This window comes from Piliocolobus tephrosceles, chromosome 5, assembly GCF_002776525.5.
Source record: "Piliocolobus tephrosceles isolate RC106 chromosome 5, ASM277652v3, whole genome shotgun sequence".
Lineage (NCBI taxonomy): Eukaryota > Metazoa > Chordata > Mammalia > Primates > Cercopithecidae > Piliocolobus > Piliocolobus tephrosceles.
Genome location: NC_045438.1, coordinates 14,869,751 through 14,886,591, shown reverse-complemented (window position 1 = coordinate 14,886,591; position 16,841 = coordinate 14,869,751). Strand labels below are relative to the sequence as shown.

Sequence of the window (16,841 nt, the reverse complement as noted above, 5' to 3'; positions counted from 1 at the left end):
GAGAACTGTTTCACAGAAAGAAGGAAGTATCAATCTGTGAAATAAAAATGCACCTTGAGTTAAACTAAGTAATTCATAATTACAGGTTAATTTACCCAAGTTCCAGCCAAGAAAAGCATGAAGATATTTAGGAAATCTTAAATTGATTTGCATGCAAGAAACTGATCATATACAACTTTTCAAATCCCAGTGTTCTCCCCCTTAAACTTCTTGTTTAATGTTTTAGTCTGACTGTATTTGTAAAGTAGGTGACAGGGAAAAAAATACCTGAGGAAAACTCAGTAATGTGCTAAGGGTTCTTTTCCTCATTGGAAAGCAGTGGGGCTTCAGGCCACCATGAGAAACAGTCAGTGGGCCTTTGGCTTTATCCAAGTTAAGCTCCCCTAACAGGAGTAGTTAGCTAAACAAGTTCAATGCTTTCCAAAGGAAAAAGGTCAGGTTAAAATAAAAATCTAAATAAAGGTAAAACATCAACAGTTTCTCTGCTTCACAATGTGACCATAAAATTACTTATTTACAGAAATTAAAAGAAATGGTTCAACAAAGAATCAAACTGGTTCCTCCAGGTATATACCATTACAATATATGTTTTTACTCTTGATGCTGTGAGCAGTGATTATTTTGGAGAAGGAAATACAAGGTGTGGAATTAGTAATGCAGATGCTGAAAGGCAAGTGGCAAGAGAAGAATGCCTCCAACAAAGGCCTCTTTGTTCCCAACTCTACTGCACCTACCCCCGCCCCCCACAAGGTACAAGACCAGAATAACCAAAGCCATTTTAACAGTAGTGTGCAAAACTGTCAGCTGACAAACAACATAAAAACAAGTCACGCCATGTTATCTGTGGTCACGTTCTTCAGGGTTAGTCCAGTAACTCAAGACTTTACATTCTTTTGTCTTTATTTGTTTATTTTAATTAAACATATAAAGGTTAATAAACAGACATAGTCCAGAGTTAGTAGGTTGGTATTATAACATTTATTAAAATAATGCTATGGGTTAATAGAAACAGCAAAGAACCAAAGAATTAAAATGCAAGCTATGTAAAATCCCAACTAAAACCCAAAAGTGTCTAATGTATTCATTCATTAGCTAACTAAAAGCCCAAAAAAGACAAGACACCCAATATAATAAAGTACTGCAAAACAATTGGCAATTTTCAGTTATCAAAATTGTGGATTTTGCATTTTGTATCCTTTTCTCAATCAAGAAAAAAATTCTTTTTGAATGTTATATAACATACATATAAAACAAGATAGAAAAATACATTATAAACTTGTAACAATGGCTGTAAATACATTATCTTACATGTTTCTCATAGGCAATAGGTTGGTTATGGTACATACACAGCATGAAACTAAGATAATAAAGAATAGACAAAAATACATGTCAGCTGTACGATAACATACAAGCGACACTCCCATCTACCCACGCTAAAAAATTACATAATACTGTCAGAAAAAAAGTCTTAAAAACTACATATTTTAATAAGAAATAAATTCAATAAAGAATAATACTGAGAACCAAGGCATTCAGAGATTTCAAAAGTCATGCTTTTTTCAGTTGATCCAAAATTTTGTCAACCAAGTTTTCAAAAGTTTGTTCAGAGCCAACATTACCCATAAATGTCACACATTTATTATTTCATACATTTACTTTCTTCCCCATAAAAGACCTTTGATAAACATCTAAAATGTCCAGGTATAACACAGTTGAGATGAAACTGGATCAAATACTGGTATTGTTTTTAACAACTATCACCTCAAGTGTTTGAGTGTCGCAAATTTATTAAAGCAACCAAACAATATAAAAATCAAAATGGCACAGCATATATTGTAAATAAATCAAAACTGTATGTGTAACAGAAAGACAAAGCAGTGGCATATTAAACCAAAGCTAGCTGGATACAAAACAATGAATGTCTATTGCATAGTAAATAAACTGACAACGGTTTCCAAGTGAGACAAGATGGCAGGGGAGGTCACCAAGAAGGTAATGACTCAGCTTCCTGCTGACCTCTGACTGTGATGCTGGGAAGGTGTGGAAGAGGGGACGAGTTGATAAGCTGGGGTAGGGGGAGTCCACTGTCACTTGAGATTTGCCACGTCTGGTACTGAGCAGTTAATGATTATTCACTCAAGTGTTTAGATGTAGGCTTTGCACACAAATTGCTTCAACTACATAACTAACTGTTTCAACTTCTAGAGAAATTAGAAGCTTAAGCTGAAATGTGGTTGAGTATTTATATGCACTATGATGCTAGTTTTTCACATTCTTTTAAAGTTAAGGGGTGGGGGAGGCAAAGGTTACTGAAACAGTAAAAGGATACACTACACCAGTTATCTGGTATGATATAAAGACATGTGATTAAATTTGGGTGATTTAAAACATTGTTTTCCAGAATGAAAATCACAAAGATTCACTTTTCCGAAAACATTTGCTAGGTATCCTATTATCTCCAATTAATTAAAAACAAAATAAAAATCAAAACCAAATGAATGCATCCCCCTTCTCCAAATAAAACAAAGCTCTAATTTTGTCTGTAAACTGAAGTTCAGATGACACATAATTTTTATCTCAGAATCGTTTGGGTTAACATTGAAGATTGGAATAACCAAAAGTATTAAATTATTTTTTAAAAGAATGATGTTTTAAAACTTACTAGTCAGGCATTAGAAAAGTTATCAAATCTTTTCACAGTATCAGATTTGGCAAATTTGCATCAAGGTAACGTGGCAAAAATCATATAATTCAAACCATCAACTCATTAGTCTCCCTCATATCTTCTTTCACATACTGGGCGACTGAGTAACATGCATTAACTTGTATTCTGAGGGAGGAGCTGATCTTTATGAGACACTTGACTAAATGACCATGAAGGAAAATAAGGCACTTTCTTTTCTTTAGACTTATTCCAATACTTAAAAAATAAAAAAGAAAGACAAAAAGGCTCTTTTGGTCTTTTGTTTCTTGACAACCACCAGAAAAAATCATTTAATGAAATAAAGGGTTTCTTTGTTCTTTTTCTTTTTTTTTATAACACTTGAAAGTATAAAATGCTACATTTCCAAAAATATATATATTTTTTTCTGCACCAGCACCCTTGTATAGTAAAAGTATCTACTTTTTGTTCATTTGTTTCAATGCACTACACTTTATCTACAATTTCATTACATGTATACAGCAAATAGGCAAGCATGGCTTTTACATCCTTAATGATTTTTTTCTATACAGGGAGGTTTAAAAAAAAAAAATACTTGAACAGTTTGCCCAGTAATGTGACACATAATGCATGTACCTTGTTCTCATACTTTTTTAGAAGGTGTAAAATAAAGATTCAGTAATTTTAACTTAGATATTTATCTTTTAAAAATAGTGTTGCAGTTTTGTTATTTGCATTACGTTTCAAAACTCCTTACGTTTTTCTCTCATGGCACACTTTCTTCTAATACTTCAAATTTTGGCAGGCAATATAAAAAAAGGCTGCAACTTCTGCCCTTTGAGGGCACTGTAGTGACTAAACAGCATATCAAATTTTGAATACTTTTTGAAATCACTTCACCAATGATATCCCTGACCGAAGGTTCATGCATGATGCATCATCACACAGTACATTCAGAGAGAGCTTTGACTTCGCTATGAGAAGAAAAAGATTCCTAGAAGTCTCTCACAGTAACTGCCTCTGTCATTGAGTAGTTAAGGGCCATCTGTCTCCCCTTCTTAAGAGAGGCCTTCTTACCGTTCGCTTAGGGTGGGATATTAAAAGATGATCAGTGCTGTGGGATGAATTGGGCCTTATTGCTTTACTACTATTCAGTGCAGGTTCTAGAACCACTTTCACCCAAACAGGAAAAAAAAAAAAAGCTGAGTTGGAGGACAACAATTTCTTTGTCTTTTGTTTGGTTAGATGGTAAGACGAACGGACAAGTGCCTCAGCTCGCTGCACTGACGACAGGCAAGCAAAGGCGATTACCAGTTAACTGATCAGCAGGCAGGCATGGTCAGGTCATCATTGGGTGAAGAGTTCAGAGGTCAGAAGGTCATAGGTTAGTTGCCGGTGGCGGCTGGGTGGTTAGAAACAAAAAAAAACAAAACAAAAAAAAGAAAAGAAAAGATAGAGAAGAGATTAGTTTCAGCTAGTGACGGCTTAATGACAACATGAAAAACTAATCACAACTAATAAAAAAAAAAAGCATGTTTAATTCTGACAAACTGATTGACACCATCTACAGAATACAATTAAAATCATGACAATTTCATATCATGATTTGAACAAATGAAGAAGAGCCCACTCCCACAAAAAAAAAAAAAAAAAAAAAAACTGGTTAACAAGAAAAAATAGAAATAAAATACAACTAACAACTAATAGTTAGTAGCAGTCAATGAAGGAAATTGAAAAACAACAATGAATAGGTTTGGTATACAGAATTTTTAAACAGTCAGTGCAGTTATCAGTATCTGACTGCTATTAAGCATTAGTATTCTCTCAGATGCAAGCATTAAAGCAACTATTAATGATGGATGTGATTATTAATAACTGATGATTAACAGAAATGAATCTAAAGAAATTCAAAATTCTATGAACAATTTGGTTCAACATAAACTCTGGGCCAAACAAGGTTTCTTTTGTTCAATAAATGTTTATTGCTTTTTCAATTATTCTATTTACAAACAACATGGAATTTCTTGGCCTCATGATACAAAGCAATACTAAACTGTAGTCTAGCAGTGTAGGCAACATCATGGGAACCAGAAAACGGCCAGGCCTTTTGCACTAGCCAACACTTTCCAGTTGAAAATACTATTTTACACATATAGAACACTTATAAAATGCACTTGCATGTAAACACTGTAAAATCCTGCCATTTAAAATTCTACACTCAAAAAGCTCTAAGTACATCAAAAAATAGAAGAAATTTCTAATTGATACCAATAAGGCATTTTAAAACTACAAACAGCTTTCTTTATTCAATTTCAAAGCTAATACTCTGCAAATACAATAAAATCTGACATTTCATATACATTCCTGCTTTATATTTTTATATTTTAAAAGAAGCCACCTGTAAATACTATTTTCTTTTGCAAAATAACAAAAAGGACAAAAAATTTTTAAAAATTACAGTAAAACATAAAGTAGTTCTCAAGTGGAAAAGTTATCATTCCCAATGTCCTTGAGTTGTTCCTTCCTTAATCAACCTTTGTCACATTCTGCTTCACCAAACTTGGTCCACTTAACAGTAGTATAATTTTTAAGACTCATTCAACAGCTTAATTATTTCTACTATATTCTGAGGTTTGATAGAATTTTCTGTACTGTTGCCATTGTGACTAAGGCAGAGGAGATGTGAATGAAAAGATATTCAGTGCAAAGTTAGATTCTGTGCCACTTCATAAATCAAAGCCCAGAAGGTGTAATGTTCAGAGTTTAAATGATCTAAATAATGGACTGATTTACCTTCATATGACAAAAATGCTTTCTATAGTCTATCATTTAGAACAGTTTATAAATACTACAAAAATATTGTATCTTCAATGTGACCAAATCTTCCCTGAATTTCTCAAAAGTGGAATTTTATTTAAAATAAAAATTGCTGCCCCAAAATCACAGAAGAAAATAAATATTTAACATGATGTAGTCATACTACTTCACAGGTATTCCAAAATATAAAATCTTAAAGCATTTTTGATGTTACTCATAATTTTGATTAAAACTGTTTAAAGTTTCTTATACAAATTATATAAGTGATGGTTTTTGTATTACTCAGAAAAACTTCTGACTTCTTTTTAGAGTGTGGAATATATAAACGAAGTGAGTGACCATATATATATACCAGGACACCTAGACTATATCCTCTGCCAAGTCTTGGCCTCCTACACAGGTGTGTCACCATATAAGACCATACAGTTCGTTACAACTAAAAGGTCAGTTGGTCTCTAATAGGCTTCAAATTCAGTTTTGAAATATATATAAAGAGGTGAGTTTACTTTTAGTAAAGAACTAGATATTGGTCAACCATGTAGGACTCTAAACGTTCATAAAGAATTACATGGTTATATGTCCAAGGGCTGAGTTTCTTTGCATTAAATGAATGCTTATACTAATAAACTTCTCTTCAAAATATTTTTAAAAAATAATTTTAACCTCAAAAATAGAGAAAACAGTAGTATCATAAAATAATTTAAGCGAAGGACTTCAGACGTCTCCCTTAGACCCAATGAGTGCATACAGTGATAAGTATATGAGTATTCTGTTACTAAAAAAGAAATGAGCATTTCGGTTTGCTGACACTGCATTTTAAATAAAAACAGTGACAGAACTAATCAAAACACATAACAACAAAAGATCCACGCATGGAATGTGTCATAATTTTCCAAATACAATAATATCTTCCTCAAATATGTCCGACTATCTCAAGGCACTGGAGTATTAAGTAGGCCAATAATTATCGTGTTAAAGCAAAATGGTGAGAAATCTCCTAAAAGGGGGCATATAGGGAAAGATTAGCTGGGGGGAAAAACACTTTAAAATACTCTTTAGAACAATTGTAGACATAAGCAATATGAATACAACCTCAAATTATTCATGGAATTGTCCCATTTCTTTAAAACTAAAGTGACTTTCCCAAAAATTTCCCCATCCCTATGAGACGTGTTCGTACAGAACACTTATAATGAATATCATCTTCATAGATGACCACGGAGCTGGGGTCTATTCTGTTCACTGAATAATCACTGTAAGTGATGTATACATTAGTTTGAAAGTCTTTGACATTCTTTATGTATTATGCTAAACAAATATTAACAGTGTCTTTGGGAAAGGCATGTTATTTCTGATGTGGACAACAGCTGTGTCTAGTATTTATCATCAGTACTCAAGGTAATCACATGAAGCAGGTGGGTCCTTCATAAATTCACAGAAGATGTACAATTGAAGTGCAAATCCAGCACTTTTTCCTCCACTAATATTTGAGACTTTGATCAGTTTAATTTGTAGGAAACAAATGTGCCATAATAGAAACTTGTAAAAAATCCTTTTTTACTACCATGCTTGAGATTCCTATCTTGTGATGGAAAAACTTAGAAAACAATTCAATGTCAATAAACCGAAAATACCATTCCTCAATAAGCAAAAATAATTTATAAAAGGGTCCAAGGGCATATACAGGACACAAATTATAGAAGTTGTAAAGGAGAAAAATGAAGACTTATTTTCCAGTCACAGGTTAGTCAAAAATGATATTCACACAGCTGGATCTCATATCACCACAGAAATTCAAGAGACAGTTTACCTTCAGATAATATATTTTAGCAGCAAATGACAAAAATCAAAGGATCCATTTTGGCAAGAGAATGTAAGAATAAAAGGGAATTGATGTTCTAATTTATATTAAAAAAAAAAATCCAACTACATGAAAGTTATCTTCACAGTCCTCACTTTGTTGATTTTAGCTAAGTACTTGACATGTGCACCCTCACGTTTATACAGTGGCTCAAATATTTTATTATAAAGAAAAATGGAAACTAAATCTTCAGTTTTCTCCAAAAGTACACAGGAGGCATATATTCCTTTACTTCTCTCATTAAAGCACCACCCGTTCAATTCATTTTGCAATACCAACCCCAAATTTCAGAACTTTTAAAAGGTAAATTTTAGCAAAAGTTATTAATGAAAATAACTGAGGCAACATCAAAATTTAATAGCTCCCCAAATTGACTATGTTTTAGTAGGAATAAATCATAGTACATAATAATAGAAGATTTAATAAGTTAAAATATGAAGGGAGAAAAAACCAAACCAAAACAAAAAACCCAACCCTTATATCTGTCAGTGATCACAAACAAATTTAGAAAAGGAAAAAAAACTGTGTGCAGGTAAGCAATTACATTTTTCCATCAGGTGTGGTGTTGCAAATTTTATGGACACCCAACGCATTTCTTATAGACAAGAACTGCAGAACTAAACTAACCTCGGTCTGCGGTCACAATCCTTTGGTAAGGATGGACACGCATATCGTGCCTTCGAACTTTAGTAGCCACCGCACCTAGTTAAATTGCAATTACCAAGACAAAGTTAGAAAACATTCACAAGGGGGGAAAAAACATTAACAGCAGGTTTATCAAAATGGATTTCAAATGTTCATTTACTACAAAAGTTTAAGAAACACGTTAAGGCACAGTAGTTTTAAAATTAACCACAATATGTCATGTATATATGCATCTATTAATATTGCATTCATTTCAAACATCTTGGGCCTTAACCTATTTTATCCATTCATTTACAATCCCCAAGTTACAGTATTTCATGAACTCTATTAGATCCAAACATATTTAAGCTTTACTAGTCACATATTCACTGAAGTGCCTTTCTCGCAGCAGGACTACTTAAATAATGCCATGTTTAATACTGACAATTATTTGCTAACCTTAAGACCACTTCAAGAGTTTATCACTTAAAAAGGTTTAAAAGCAATTCTTAAAGCCTACAGATTGTGGTTTTAAACTCTGAGTCAATAAGTATGAACTGCAATGAATTAGGTGATTAGTAAAGCAAACAGTATAGTACACTTAGCAGTCAGTATACTACTATACACTCCTTTATAAATTACCATCACTGTGTAATATTACAGACTAAACCAAATTAATAACATAATTTTACTTTATATCTATGTGCAAAAAGTGCAAGTAAGTCACTGACTGCTAGGCTAAGCTTTTTTCCCCCGGAGGCTGCTGAGACTAAGCATTTGTTAAATTCAGATCTGATGAGGGTTCAGTTAAGACCGTTCTTGAATTCTTAGCCTTTCGTTGGGAAAGCCATACCTAAAGATAAAAGGAAGGGAATTAAAAATTAGTCATCAATGAAGATTTGATGCTAATACCAATCTCCTCACTACTACCAACACACATGTCTGCATCTGTTTTGAAGGGCACTGCTTATTTTAAAATAATTTAATGTGAGATGTGACATAAATAGCATGCATGTTATCTGTGTGCAAATTTATTATAACTTAGAAATGTAAAATAATTTTCTGAGTTCTCCAAGTGGTCAATATCATGTTTTACTGCTTAGGTGGCAAAGCAAGAAATAAAACTAACCATAATAAGATTTTTTTATTTGGCACTTATTATTCACCTTATGAATGCCAATTAGAAATCTGCATATTTTGGTCTTTATTTTACCAGTCTAATAATTAAGTTTTTATAAGTAAAAATTTTTCAACAAACAAAAGACATGAAGCTTTACAATGAGAAACAAGTTTTACTGCAGTGCCTCTTGCTATTTCTAAGCAGTAAACTGGTCCATCACCCCTTATTCATTTAAATAAGGTAATCATATACAAGTACAATTCCATGTGGCAAAATCAGGGAGATCTTGCACTGAAAGTGCTGGAACAGCAGCTGGTAGCTAAGAGTCCCAGCCCTGCAGTAAGTCAAGAATCATAACTCCTCGGGAACAGATGCTGTGGGTGCAGCAGAGAGGAGTTCTGGGAAGAGGAGCATGCATGGGACCACAGGACAGAGTATTAATAGAAAAGAAAACTTAACAACAAGGTTACAGGTTACATGTTATTTTAAAAATGCTTCAAGAAATGTGCAACAGAAGACAAGCCTCTCAAACAGTTCTGTGGTATAATTCTGACCTGCAATTACTTTATACAATGATTTAGAGATAAACAGAAAACATGTACAATGAAATGTATTTGTTCATGAAACAAAGGGCACCTGAGTGCATGCACACACACAGATAACATACAGAGCATCATGGCTTTCTTTACTTGAACAATGAATTTTCGAGTTTAAATCTTAGTGTCCTCCAGTTCAGTAAAGATTTTCAAATCCTTATAAATCAATATTAATGCTGGAAAAAAAAAAACCTTAAGAGATCAAAGTCCTAAAAGTCAACAGCATGCATGCAGCACCAAGGTCGTATACAATTCAGGAAAAAAAGTATTCAAATTTTGTCTGGTGAAACAAAGGGGTTGCACAGAAACAGTTTGTTCCACATTGACTGGTCGTGTTATAACAGCTGCTGTATTCTAGTCCTTCATCCAGCAAGTCAATGGGCTGAAATATCAGGCATGACTGGCATTTCAATCCACTCTATAAAAAAAAGGCATCAGTAATGTCTTTTTCGAGCACACCACTTTTTGTTCATGTAAAACCAAGCGTTTAGATTATGATTTTAATTTTTGCCTTAAGTGAGATTCTGAATTCAGTGATTTGGTATTTAACTATTCCATACTGTACTACTGAAATTAAGAGTATCTCTCATGTTTAACACAACTAGGACTCCAAAAGGCAAGAACTGAAAAATCTTAAGAATACAACTACAGTCATGCCTGCATAACAACATTTTGGTCAACAATGGACCACATATACTACGGTGGTCCCATAAGATTATAATGGCTATACCACACAGCCTAGGTGTCTAGTAAACAGTATCATGTACGTCTGTGTAAGTACACTCTATGATGTACACCAAATGATGAAATTGCCGGACAAGGCAATTCTTAGAAGGTATCCCCGTTGTTAAGCGATGCATGACTGTATTTATCTGGTCTCTTTCCTATTTTAAGTGATCACAAATATTATAAAACACATACAATAATATGAATTTTATAAAGATCTCAAACTACTTTCACATAGAAGTTTAAATAAAGTTTTTCCAACAATTACACAATCTGTGAGATAAAATGAACCTAGGTTTGAGAAGTGGAGCTGATGGAGGTGACGGGCCAGTGGGGTGGGGCCTAAAACTCAGAATGGCCCCAGTCATGTCAAATGTAAAAGTATTTGTTAAAACACACACAACAGATTTACCCAATCAAACTGAACCTGAGTTACCAAAGTGGATCTGAATAAATTTAAGGTGCAATTATTTCAAAGGGGAACCCTTATGAGAGGCTGAAATAAAATGCAGGGTTCAGGCTTTCCTAATGGAAACCTGTCTTGCCTCTCTAAAACTGATAAAATCATCTCAAAATCTGGGGGAGCAAAAATATTTATAAAGAGAATGTTGTTAACCCCGTGGGGAGAAGAACTTACCTAATACACCACTAGGTTCAATAGGATACTCAAGGATTGATGTAGCTGGTGCCAATGTGTAGGGGTACTCATAGGGTGTATAGATTAAACCAGCTTCGGGCCCTGGAGGAACTATTGCAGCAGTTGGGTGAGGAGTTCCGTTTGGCATGACAGCGGTCTGTATTTGTCTGATCAAAGGCATTATGGTAGGGCCAGCTGGCGTTGGAGTACGCAGGGCAGCTGGTGGGAGAACCGGCGCAGGCCCAGTAATGATCCTTGGAGCAGCCTGGGCTGTTGCTGCAAGAGAAAAGGCAAGGGCTGCTACAGTAAGCAAAGAAATTTAGAAAGAAGTATAGAGACAGCAGTATAAAATATGGGAAAATGAGAGGGGAGTAGGAAAAAGAAAGGAAAAAGCAGGAAAGAAGAAAAATAAAAGGAAATCATTAGTACATGCGCTGATCACACAAAAATGCCAAAGCACACCAATCAAATGCAAACAGCTTTCCCTTTCCCAATGTGATTAAGAATGTGCAAAAATTAAAAAGCCATTGTAAAAAAATGAATGACACTATTAAATAGGTTATACATTTGATATACCTGTTTTTAAGATTTCATAAGACTAAAGTACATGCAGAAGCACAATGAAACACTTGCATTAACAGATGTTAAAAAATAATTTGTAACTGGAGTCCACAGAAACTCAGTTTTGGTATATTTCTAAAGTATAGCTTTAGTTTCAAAGTGAAGTAAGAATAATTTTTATTGCATTTAGCCAAGTAACCACTAGGTATATATGTACATTTCCTGCATCTTTAGGAACTATCATCACAGAAAATCTTAAAAAGCCCTATTTCTAAATTCCTATTAATGATATACTCACATTTTCATGAGTAAATTAATGTTAACAATTTGTAAAATAACTACTTCTAAACCCAGTAGGTTGCCTACATTTTGTAAAGCTGCCTAGAACTTTAAAATTCTATGTGTTTTAAATAATCACTAATTTAAATATGGTATGTTCATATAAATGATATGTATGAATCTTAAATTGTTTCAAAATAAAAATTTTACATTATTTCATTTTAAACATAAAAAAGCTATCCTCTTATGGTTTATAAAAACATGCACAGATACATATACCAACAAAATTAGGACGGAAAAAGTTATCACCCACTGATCTCTGTGAACTCACATATGAAATCAACAGGGAAAAATACTGGAGGGAAAACATGCAAGCAGAGTGAAAGGACAGAACTCAACAGAGGGCCATTTTATTCAGATACATTTCAAATTCACTTCTTCAAAATAAGCTTTCAATATGCTATCTTTTGCATAAATTTAACAAGATAAGCTGGAAGCCTTACATCTGTATTTAACCAAACAGAAAATTTCTTAAACGCTTGAATTTAGAGATTGAGATTTCGTTAAAATAATGTAAGTTTGTCAATCCAAAACTTCAACATGCTGACATAAAATAAAATCAGGAGTGTCCTCAATTCACGAAAGCATTAAAAATAGGACTGTCAAAGTGACAGAATTACTATATCAAGTGACAGAATTACTTCAACTGTTCACTTTGTATAAACTGTTACTGTGTTGTGTTGCCAAAAGGAAAAAAGTCTGTAGACAAAAACAACAGAGACAGCAGTAACCCTGGGCCTCAGGGTTCATTCTTACGTGATTTAATGTTGGCATCTCTGTAGGTGCCATTCAGAATCGCAAGCTCCATCAGCTGCATCTTCTTCAGGCTGTCTTCTCCTTCTGCCTATACATGGAAAACACACGAGATGAAAGCATTTGAGACTGTCCACAAATATAATAGCTATATCTACACATAAACCTTAAAGTATCATGTGACTACAGTCACCTGTTTCAATACGGGGAAAAAAAGATCAGGAACTAAAACGTGCTAACATAATGGAGCCTGTTTTCTCAGTGATGGCGTGTTGATATACAGGATATTCTATTTGTAAATTTTTATGTCAGCTACACCGATTTATTAACGTTCTCCTAAAAAGCTCTGCTTTTAAATAGAAATGAAAGAAAATGTGAGGTTAAGACTAAACACAGTATATTCTCTTTGGCATCTATCATTTTAAAATTATTTTAATTAATTTTATTCTTTTTAGATACAGGGTCTAGCGGTTACCCTGGCTGGAGTGCTGTGGCATGATCCTAGCTCACAGCCACCTGGAATTCCCAGGTTCAAGCCATCCTTCCACCTCAGCCTCCCAAATAGCCGGGACTAGAGGCATGCACCACCATGCCAGGCTTTTTTAAATTTTTTGTAGAGACAAGGTCTCGTTTTGTAGCCCAGGCTGGTCTCAAACTCCTGGCTTAAAGTGATCCTCCTGCCTCGGCCTCCCAAAGTGCTAAGATTACAAGTGAGAGCCACTGCACCCAGCCAGTAACTATCATTTTGCTGAATATTCCAAAACTCAGATGTGTTCGTTAAACACACACACACACACTCACACATGCACACAAAGAATTTTAAACATAAAAGACTGGATTGTAGAATTTAGGTAAGGAAATTTTATGCTTAATTATTCAAAAAAGGAAAACTCAGTGAAATAGGAACTTCGAAAAAAGTGTGTATTCTTCTCTCTTACACCATCCCTGTCTGCTTTCAGTCTAATTAGCGAGTGCTATCAATGCCACAGCAATCTATCTTTAGGGTCACCATATGATGATTTATTGTCCAAAGCAACAAACCTTTAAAAGCAAAAAGGGGCACTAGTAATAACCATGCTTCAAATGTAAAGCAGCATAGTCTCTAATCATCAAAATGTTTGGCCACCCCATTCACCTTAAATTCATCCCACTCTTTCCATTTACTGTTCCAGTCATTTTTGGCATAGCATCCAAACTACCAAAACAAGTTGCTAATGGTGTCTGTTCTCCAATCAATCTATACACAAAGGCCAGATTAATTGCCCAAATTACAATTTTTATGTTTCTCAACATTCTGTCTCAAAACACTTTCATGGTTTCTTACTATCTAAAAATATAAAAAATTTTAGTTGCCTACAATCTGGTCCCAAGATATCTTCTCAAGTTAAGCCCATTAACCTACTACTTTACACACATATGTAAGTGACATCCTAAGTCAAACCAGATTGCTCTCCACCATTTATCTCTGTGCATATTCCCACTTCCTCCATCCCAAGTGCTCCCCTGTGTACTGCTCTGTCCCTCTCTCTTTCCAAATCCTGCCTATCCCCATCCCTACAAACTTGAACCTAAATGCTACCTTCCTTCTCCAGGGGCCATCCTAGATTACAGTATATCCTCAATGTGGTCAATACGTTCTTCAAAACTAACTTCAAGTGAAACAATGGATAGCAGGCCCTGAAATAATGCCATTGCTTTCAACATGATTTCATTATAACATTGATGGGAAAAAAAGGCTGCAATACACTCATTTTGTTTAAAGTTGTATCTCCAAGAACCTATCGACAAACTTAATTGCTTCTACTTCAAATTACAGTCTGCTGAGTATCACCACTCCCAAAGTAAGCTCCATGAGAATAGGGCTTATTTCTTTGTTACGGCTGCTTAACCCCATGTTACTACAGCCACCCCCAAGTTATTTGCTAGAACTTATAAGTGACTGGTATGAGAAGTCTTTAACTTTATTTCCAAATCCCAAATGTCTAAGTCCAACACAAACTTTAGCCACAGTCAAAGCAAGCAGCAGATGACGGTCCATCTATCAAAGTCTGTAGAGACAGAACTAAATGCCCCTCACTTTTATGTATCATCTAATCCCAATAACTTTACATGACTTTGTGATATTTACAACAAAAGTAACCCAATGAAACAATTTTCTGATATAGTTTTGTTCCTCCCTGATTCATAAAAGGGGAAGGATGACCAGGACACAAGCTTCTCAGTGCTCCTTTCCATTATAGCTGTAATGATACACAAAATTCTGTTTTTGGCATTACAATGGTGAATGGTGTACTATAATATATAGTAAACAGAACTGTTCAGTGAGTTTTTAGTAAATCACAAGAATTAAAGAAAAAGACGAGTGAAACATAAGGACACTGTTTTGATGTGCGACTGCCAAATTTTAAAAAACCTGCTTTGCAGTAGATTACAGGGAGTAGATACTTGCATGCCTGTGGAATTTTACTCCTATCAACTTGCACAAAGATGAGCAAAAAGTAAGTATGATCTTTGAAAGACAGAAATCATTTGTTAAAAACTAAATCAGTAAGCTACTACTGGAAGAGAAGAATCAAATCCATTATAATAAAACTTTTTAAGCTTATTTGCTAAAATCCAGTCATCTGAAAGTTAAAACTTAGCAAAGGTTTCAAATTTAAATTCATATATAAAAATGGAATACCAAAAGTATTATAAACTATATGATACATAAAAAAAGAGAAAGAAGAGCAGTAGGTTTATCTCCAGTCATCTACCATAATGAGAAAGAAGTGGTACAAGTTTGAAAATGTCAGTAAATAAGAGGGTAAATTTACTTTCAATAAAGAGGAAGTAAAGATCAAAGAGGACTTTCCTGCAGAAGGAACAGGTGCTTAAAAACATGTTGGCATTGAACTGCTCCTTTTGGATAGCAAAATAACTATTCATTATTTGGCAATGGAGTGTCAAACACGAGAGAAAGCCACAGAGAAAAAAGATGGAAGAAATGTGTGTGATCACCAGTGTGTGTGCACACTTGTTCTGCAGGGTACAGGATAATGAAAACAGAGGAGAGATCACCCCAAGAGAATAAAATAAGAGTGGCATAGGAGGAGATCCTGGTGTAGACTGTCATATGGTGGTGTTGGAGATGATGGTATGTTACACCAGATCACAGCCATATTATGGCAGGGTACACTAATGCCTCCCAGAAATGCACAGGATTTAGTTGGCAGAGCTGGAATTTGATCCTAGGTGGTCTCAGCCCAGGATGGGCTTCACCCTCATGTCCTGACCACTCCCCACCTCTCTGTATTCACAGAGCATGATCTTGTGTGTCTTAAGAGACAACAGGGTTCACTGGCTGGGCGTGGTGGCTCACGCCTGTAATCCCAGCACTTTGGGAGGCTGAGGCGGGCAGATCATGAGGTTAGGAGTTTGAGACCAGCCTGGTCAACATGGCGAAATCCTGTCTCTACTAAAAATATAAAAATTAGCTGGGCGTGGTGGCGGGCGCCTGTAATCCCAGCTACTTGGGAAGTTGAGGCAGAAGAATCGCTTGAACCCGGAAGGCAGGGGCTGCAGTGAGCCAAGATCGTGCCACTGCACTCTAGCCTGGGCAACAGGGCGAGACTCTGTCTCAAACAAACAAACAAAAAAAGAGACAACAGGGTTAATTATAGAATTACTTTCACATCGAAGTGGTTATTTCAACCTTACTGTCCTAGTTTTGACAATGAGATTTAGTAGTGTGTACCTGCCTAAACACTGTTGAAGGTGTATGTCACCTCTTTTTCAAATATAAGTTCAGATGGGAAAACTAAGTTTCTTCTATAGGCTAGAGGCTCGAGAGCTTCTATGAGCCAGTCTTCAGACCAATTTGACCTTTTTCTGCAAAATTACAACTGATCAAACGGGGCATCCTGATGTACATGTCAACGCCAGATAGTTCACAAAGTGCTCTGCAGAAGCGTGATAGGGAATGAGCAACCCTACGGAGACAGAACACTTTTACATTTGTAACATGGGCCATTAAAATTGTATTTTGTAATACTGAACTCAAGTGATTATCTGGAATCTCACAGCTTCTGATTTCCTAAGCATTTGCCCTATATTCAAGAATCATTTAAAAAATGGAAGCTAAATTCACATGCAGTGGACTCCCA

At 35.0% G+C, this 16,841-nt stretch overlaps 1 protein-coding gene across 7 annotated transcripts in view; it reads right to left on the bottom strand.

The window, feature by feature from the left end:
* Positions 1–882: 882 nt before the first annotated feature.
* QKI (QKI, KH domain containing RNA binding) overlaps positions 883–16,841 on the bottom strand; it is a 159,291-nt gene continuing 143,332 nt past the window's right edge. The window contains exons 5-8 of one of the 7 annotated variants that reach the window (XR_002733995.1): positions 12,700–12,787; positions 11,044–11,343; positions 7,968–8,817; positions 883–4,064 (exon numbers count right to left, since the gene is read on the bottom strand). Coding sequence is in view for 6 of the 7 variants with exons in the window: in XM_023223637.1 (XP_023079405.1) it covers positions 4,048–4,064; positions 7,968–8,042; positions 11,044–11,343; positions 12,700–12,787 (480 nt within the window). In the remaining variant the exon portion in view is untranslated. Of the gene's footprint in view, positions 10,099–11,043; positions 11,344–12,699; positions 12,788–16,841 lie in introns of all 7 variants that reach the window. The other 6 variants (XM_023223637.1, XM_023223638.1, XM_023223639.1 and 3 more) reach the window with 6 other exon arrangements.